The sequence below is a fragment of the Setaria italica genome, chromosome IV (genome assembly GCF_000263155.2).
Source record: "Setaria italica strain Yugu1 chromosome IV, Setaria_italica_v2.0, whole genome shotgun sequence".
Classification (NCBI taxonomy): domain Eukaryota; kingdom Viridiplantae; phylum Streptophyta; class Magnoliopsida; order Poales; family Poaceae; genus Setaria; species Setaria italica.
Genome location: NC_028453.1, coordinates 30,286,523 through 30,294,186, shown reverse-complemented (window position 1 = coordinate 30,294,186; position 7,664 = coordinate 30,286,523). Strand labels below are relative to the sequence as shown.

The 7,664-nt window shown below is 44.7% G+C and overlaps 1 protein-coding gene across 1 annotated transcript; it reads right to left on the bottom strand.

Moving 5' to 3' along the window:
• Positions 1–368: 368 nt before the first annotated feature.
• LOC101770834 (cation-transporting ATPase HMA5) lies at positions 369–7,297 on the bottom strand. The gene is made up of 9 exons (XM_004965563.3): positions 6,983–7,297; positions 4,930–5,544; positions 3,929–4,358; positions 3,505–3,830; positions 2,766–2,824; positions 2,345–2,687; positions 1,964–2,164; positions 1,254–1,511; positions 369–1,159 (listed from the first exon to the last, which is right to left on the bottom strand). The coding sequence occupies exons 1-9, from the start codon at positions 7,295–7,297 to the stop codon at positions 683–685; spliced, it is 3,024 nt and encodes a 1,007-aa protein (XP_004965620.1). The 3' UTR covers positions 369–682.
• Positions 7,298–7,664: the final 367 nt, after the last annotated feature.

The window sequence follows — 7,664 nt, the reverse complement described above, 5'->3', positions numbered from 1 at the left end:
GGAAAATAACGCTAGCGAATGGCCAGTGGGCCGTGACCCTTCTCTCTTCTTTTCCTCGGTGTGGGCTTGTGCGTTTGGCCCAATATGTTACGGGCCATGAGCCCACGCTCGTCCCCAAACCAGAACTTTCTTCTGAATTCTCTCTGATAGGCGCAACAACGAACAACATGCCTGCGTGGCCCCACAAGAGAGCACACCGATGGAATGGCGCTGGGACGCCCGGACGGGTCACGCCCCCACGGGACGCACGAGCTTAGCCCTATGCGATCTCTTTGGCACTTCGGCAGAACGCCGAACACCAAACTGAATAACCAAGACAAAGTGCATAATCGCTCGCTAAAACCAACATTTTAAACTTTCGCGAATCATTTCCAGCCCAACAAGTCGGTCTTTATCAATCATTTTTTTTTTTGCCGAATTCCATATTACTATAGCAAAAGGGGACAGGCTGATTTACAATTACTGAATGGGATTTTACCATCGCACCTCTAACTCTAATAGCCCAAAAATACCAAAAGGATGGTAAAAGGAAAAAAAAAACTTGAGAAGGCTATGAGAATCAACAGAACCCACCCAAAAACCTACAATTTACAAAGGGCGCCATTTCCGCCACAGGCCCACAATCTCCACTTCATTTCTGTAAAACGGTTAAGGGAGCTACGGTACTCACAATTCACAGCAATCACTCTACAGTTATCTGCAACACGGTGGTCAACCTGGGTTTTCTGTACCTCCTCAACAGCAGCGACGAGCACACCACGCTCACGGACGAGAACGCCATGCAGGCGCCGGCCAGCCACGGCGGCATCTGGAGCCCCGTGAACGGGAACAGCGCGCCCGCGGCGATGGGGATGGCAACCACGTTGTAGGCCATCGCGAAGAAGTAGTTCCACCGGATCCGGCTGAACGTCTTCCGGGAGAGGTCGATCGCGGTGATCACGTCCTCCAGGTTGTTCCGGACCAGCACGTAGTCAGCCGCCTCGATGGCGATGTCCGTGCCCCCGCCGATGGCCATCCCGACGTCGGCTGCCGCCAGGGCCGGGGAGTCGTTGATGCCGTCCCCAACCATGGCGACGATGCTCCCGTCCTTCTGGAGGTAGCGGACGACGTCGGCTTTTCCTGCTGGCATGACCTCAGCTCTCACGTCCTCAATCCCAACCTGCCAAAGGACAAATCAAAAGACAAGTTTAACAAGTGAACCTCATGAACGAATTGAAGCCAAAAGAGGAGAACAAGAAAAAGATGAGTCTCACCTCTTTTGCAACAGCTTGGGCGGTTCTCCAGTTATCCCCTGTGAGCATCACTGGATGAACGCCCAACTTTTTAAGTCCTTCCACTACAACAGCAGCCTCCCTTTTCAGTGGATCCGTAATGCCCATCAACCCCACAAAATCGCCATCATATGCCACAAGAATGCCTGTTTTTGCATTCGATTCCAGGTCTACCAAGAAACTTTCGGCTTCTGGGGGAATGGTTACACCGTTTTCAGTAATCAAAGTACGGTTTCCGACCTGTAAAAACATTCTTTAAAGATAAGCAAGGCTTTATTCACTGACACATATCAATATATAACACTGCTGTCAGCCACTCCTCCCTCTGGCCTATTTTATAAGCCACATTTGACCAGGAATTGAATTCTAAAAGTACTATATATGAGTATAAAAGTGCTTTGGAGGTATGAGAGAAGATAATTTGAGTGGTATAAGGGCAGAAGGGATATATTAGGACAGAATGCTTGCATAAATGCATAAATGAAGGGATATACAATGCATGCATAAATGCTTAGGACAGAATGTGGTACAAGGGCAGAAGGGATATATTAGCAAAAAGTTACCAAACAATATTAACATTAATTCTGCACGCATTGTATATCTTGGAGGAAAATTGAAAGGTAATATGCCTTATAGTACAGACAATAGAATGTATGTTAAAAGGACATGGTGGACGTGAGATGTTGACTCACCAAAACATGCTTCCCATTGATTGAGCATTGCACCCCTTTGCCAGGTACTGCAGAGAAGTCTTCGGCTTCAAGCAGCCACTTAGACAATACTTCGTCCCTTCGTTGCTCAATGCCATCTTTTGATGAAGGAAATTTGCCAAAGAAATGGAAATGATATGCATAATCCAAAACAGCTTTGGCAAGAGGATGCTCACTGCTTGCCTGAGTACACAGCAAACACAAATAGCACGCACATCAACACAAAGAAGCCAAAAACATGAGAAATACAAAGCATGTTCTCACAATATATTGATTCCAGATGAGAGTACAAAGAATGAAAACAAGGTATTTTTAAAACACATTGATATTAATCAAAATAGTTTAAGGTCAAGTCTGCCTCACCTCTGCAGATGCAACAAGTGTGAGGAAATCTCCTAGGTCCATTCCCGAGAAAACCTTTGCAGTTGTTACAACAGCTTTTCCTTGTGTTAGAGTCCCAGTTTTATCAAAAACCACATAATTCACATTTTGAGCCCTCTCCAAAGCATCTCCACCTTTTACAAGTACTCCATGATTAGCCCCAATTCCAGTTGCCACCATCACAGCAGTTGGAGTTGCCAAACCAAGGGCACAAGGACAAGCAATCACCACAACAGATATGGCAAACATGAGAGAGAAAACAAAGCAATTGCTATTTTCAGCAACCCATGAATTTGGATATGCACCCAACCATCCACACAAGAACCTACAGAAGTAGCCAATGCACAGGTGAGAAACTTGAACATAGCATCACTCCTAAGTTTACGATAGTTATTGAACTTACCACACAGCAAATGTTACTACAGATAATGTGATGACAATTGGAACAAAAATGCTAGCCACCTGAAAAACAATGGAGGTAATGTCAGCAATAACCATAGTAGGCATCTAAAATATGATGCTGACACTTTCAGTACACATATAAGGCTTCTTAGCAACTAAACTAGTCTACCAGGACATCCAATAAAATTAAATATGTTTTCTTTCAGGCAAAAATAGCAGGAGAGGCTTGTGCTGCATATATATTGAGATAAGATCAATACAGAGGAAATAATGAAAAAGACAACAGAGAAGATTACACAAAATTGTCTAACCATGACCATGACTGAGCTTGAGCTGAATCACTAGTCTTAGCTCTTAGGATAAATAAGGCAAATTCATGCCTGAAAGATTGGTACCATCTTGCCATTGTAGGCTGGATTTAAAATTAATCATGTTACAACAAGTAGCAATAGAAGTAGAAGCATATACGAAATGAACATGCACTACATAAGTTGTGATAGAGTAAATTATCGTCCTTTAAATGGCAATTAAAGGTCCTCTAAAAGGCAATAAATACACAAATGGGTATACAAAAAGTGTCACATGCACATCATTTCAACTGCGGGAAACAGCAAATAGATCATAAACGATGCTTTGGGATTTAAAGTTACACTAGGAAACTACATGGTCAGCAGACATGTGACTATGTGATACCTACTGACAAAGTAGAATATCAGATAGAAAAGAAAGAGCATACTCACATAATCGGCAAATTTCTGAATAGGTGCTTTGGACATCTGAGCAGTTTCAACGAGAGAGATTATCTGACTCAAAACTGTCCCGGATCCCACTTTTGTTGCTTGTATATGAAGGACGCCGTGTAAGTTTATTGTCCCCCCAATTACAACACCAGATACTTCTTTAGGTACGGGTGCTGATTCACCAGTTATCATACTTTCATTCACATGACTTGTTCCCCAAACGACAACACCATCAGCCGGGACCTTTGACCCAGGAAGCACTTTCAAGACATCACCAGGTTGGACCAACAGTGCATCAATCTCCCTCTCCCCAACATGTTTTCCTTCTGTATTTTTTAAAACAAAAGTGTGAGTTTGTATATAGATATAATATAAGATGCATTTCTGTAGAACTGTTAGATGGGGATAAAATTTTACTAGAGACCTTTGTCCTTCAGAACCAAAAGAGCAGTAGAAGGGACCAGTTCTACAAGCTTCTTAATCGCTTCCGATGTCTTCCCTTTTGCAAGCACCTCAAGATACTTCCCGAACAATACGAATGTAATTATCATTGCACTTGTCTCAAAATATACTGGAGGTCGATATCCAGTAAATGCTCCATATAGTAGTGCACAAACAGAATACACATATGATGCAGTGGTGCCAAGAACCACTAGCACATCCATGTTTGTAGAGCCATGCCTCAGGGCCCTATAAGCCGCAACATAGAACCTTTTGCCAACAACAAACTGTACAATGCTTACCAATATCCACTTCAGCAAATCCCCCATAAGAAATGGTCCACAATGCATGCTTAGTAATGTACTAAGGAAAGGTATACTGGGGCAAACCATACGTATGAAAAATACGGGAATCTGGTGCAATAAACAATTAGACAAGAGTCAGGGCCAAGCAGCATCATACCACAAGTTAAAAGATATTCTGTGAGAAGCAACTTTAAAATAAATAGTAAAATATCTAATATCCGTACATTTTAACCGTAGCTCTAACACCCAACATGTATTCCTTTTAGAAAATGGACCCTGCACTTTCTCTTACCTTTTGTTTTCCCCTTAGTTCCTAGTTAATTGTCAAATTCGATGTATCCCCTTTACAACTTGCCCAAATATTAAATAAGAGTAGCATTTTATTTCTAAGGCATCTTGTTTGCTGGGCCTCACATGCAAGCAAAAAGAAGCAGTGGGATATTATTTAAAATGCCAAAGGTCTGAGTCGGATGTTACAGGAGGGCCATTTGGTCATGATTAAAAATATGAATGAAGAATATTTAAGGGCCTAATCTTATGCTGCCTGCTGCTGACACATTAGACGCCCTGCATGCTGTCTTCCTAGTGATATCAGTGGCAAGGTATCATCACTAAACATGCATTCTTCTTATTCCATTGGCCTAAACTGCACGTTATCTTAGGTGAGAGAAAAACTTACACTAAGGAACAAGCTAGAGCGGAGAAGATTAAGCATTTTGGAGGCCTCATGTGCATCATTTGAAGCCCCTCGAGTGTATGGATTCTGAACTTGTGCTTTCAACCTCCCGTTGCCTCCCATCTCAATTGTATCCACAATTGATCTCAGACCAACAGCTTCTGGATCAAATACAATCTCAACTTCTGAGAGGACAGTATTTACATCAAACTGCCGCAAACCATCCATTTTCTTAAGAATATCATGCAATACTTCTACATCCCTCTCTGTGTGCAAGCCAATCAGTCCCAGCAAAATCTTATCTTGCTCGCTACTCTGCAAGAATGCTGCTTCAAAACCGGCATCCTCGATGGCCTGAACAATTTCATCCTTGCTAATGAGAGAAGGAACATACTCAACTTCCCCCAATGAGGTTGCCAAGGCAACAACCGCTCCTTTAACACCAGGTAGCTTTTTTAAGATACCCTCAACCGAGTTCACACAATTAGCACATGTCATTCCTCCTATCCTGAACTGCGCTGATAAAGTCTTCTGTGATTTAGGCTGAGAGACAGCAGAATCAGGGATAATTTCTGCTTCAAACCCGGCATCTTCTATAGATTCAATTATATCCTCTACCTGAAAAGATAAGTTACCAAAATAAAGATGAAGCTATTTAAATGACCCAAATAAGCCAACTAATTTGGTAGGAAATCAAACACCCCTCAAGAATCAGTCATCTATAAACTGGAGCAGGCTTTTGTATATGTGGATGGACAGATCAAGCCAAACCACATGCGTGCAGATCACAGCACATGCATTGTTAGGTGCCCTGACATTTTAGCTTAAATGTGATGCAATAGGACTCAAAGGTCAAAAGCTGTGTTGACCATGATGATTAAAATAAAACTAGAATATCAAGCATAGTTTAACAGACAATGTACATCCTGTCCAATTTCCATGCGAATAATGAACCACTGATAAAATGGCTTCTCAGTAAACAAATACATAAAAATTCAAAATGTGGGTATACAGTTGACAATGTGACAAAAAAAAGTAACAATGTGCAAGCTACTGTATGTAATTGGACTGAATAGAAGATTACATGTTTATATCAGCTTCCAGTACCTAAGTTATGGTGTGCTTTGAAGAATTTAATAACTATGCCAGGTTAGTTCAAGGATAAACAAAATTGCTAGGTCCATGGCTCAATTGGTACTCTCATTAACAGTCGACAATACCATATTTAGAGTGCCACTAAAGAGTTATGCACGGAACACACCCAGCTTCACTGTTACCATGGAAGTAAAATCCCATCATATTGTTTGGTAACTTTCCTGAACCTAAAGTTGAGTTCAGCGCTTGTTTTCCCCTGGAAACATTCAGCAGCTCGCAGCTCAACTACCGATCAAAAGCTATTTTAGCACACCAGCAACTCATTTCCTGTAGTAGCTTCAGCTGATTGCAGCTGTGTGCCAGCCTTGAGCTCCCGAATCCCACAATGCACGCACAGCTGATCAGGAATCACGAGCTTCCAACGAAGTTACAGCTCACCCAATCACGAAAGCAAAAGGAGCAACAACTTTGAGCACCTGAATAGCCAAATCTTACAACTCCAGATTTCAGAGTTGATGATATAGCATTTACTCCACCAACCAAATCAGGAATCACTGAAACAGTACCGCCGAAGGTGTCAAGCTCAAAATTCCACACCCCACAACTGAAGGCAAAAATTCCAAGCGCATACATAATTAACTTGATCACACGAAGAAAATACTAGACGATGCAAATGCACCGACTCTCCAAGCGCTACCAGAAACGCCGCAAGCTCCCCGACCCAGTTTCCTGTTCTGACACGCAAAAACGCAGTCCAACCATCGCCAAACGCAGCAAGTTACCCGGAAAAACCGCAGACAATTCAAAAAGATCACCACCCCGCAACCGCAACCGCCCGCGAGCTCGCAGCTCGGAGCCGCACGAGCCTCGCGTCCACTCCACGGGCGCGCGCGCGCAAGGATCGCATCGTCACGCCACACCAACGCGGTGGGAGGAGAGAGAGGGAGAGCAGCATCGTCACCTTGGCGAGCGCGGGGTCGAACACGACGTGGGCGCGGTTCTGGAGAAGCGACACGGCGACTCGCCGCACGCCCCGGCGCGCGGAGACGGCGGCCTCGACGGCGCTGGTGCAGGCGGAGCACGTCATGCCCGTGACGCGCACGTGCGCCTCCGCCGCGGCCTCCTCCTCCCCCTCCGCGCCCGCTCCGCCCGGCGGGGGCACCCCCATCTCCTCGTCGTAGGAGTCCAGCAGCGCCACGTCCTCCATCTCGTCGCCGCGCCCGCCCGCCGCCGCCGGCCTGCCGCCGGCGACGGCCGATAGCTGCAGGTGGGCCATGCCTGTCAGGCGCTCTCGGGTGGTGTGGTGGTGGGAATAATTTGGTGGGAGAGCGAAACGGGTACTCGGAGAGGGAGGTGGGGTTAGTTTATAAACTGGAGAAATCAGGCAGATCGGGGTGGTTTGCGGAGTACGGGGGTGTTTCTAGAAATGTTTAATTTTCCTCTCCTTTTGGCGGGTTTGGTTTAATAGCTGGGAGTTGGCAAATTTGCCATTTGATCTCTCACCTTTTGACCTTTTCAGATATCTAGACGGCGGTTTAACGCTCTCTCCCTTGACTTGGTTTCATATCTGACGGGCCTTCTGAAATCTGACGTCAGCACGTTGAGTCCGTGACGTGCTGAAGTCAGTCTAGACAATGGAATTC

Excerpts from the sequence above, each read along its gene's own strand:
- LOC101770834 (XM_004965563.3), bottom strand. The coding sequence starts at position 7,297 with ATGGCCCACCTGCAGCTATCGGCCGTCGCCGGCGGCAGGCCGGCGGCG. Across the intron at positions 2,165-2,344 it reads CACTTGTTGCATCTGCAGAG|GCAAGCAGTGAGCATCCTCT; the intron begins GTGAGGCAGACT and ends CTGTGTACTCAG. Across the intron at positions 1,160-1,253 it reads CCCAAGCTGTTGCAAAAGAG|GTTGGGATTGAGGACGTGAG; the intron begins GTGAGACTCATC and ends GTCCTTTGGCAG.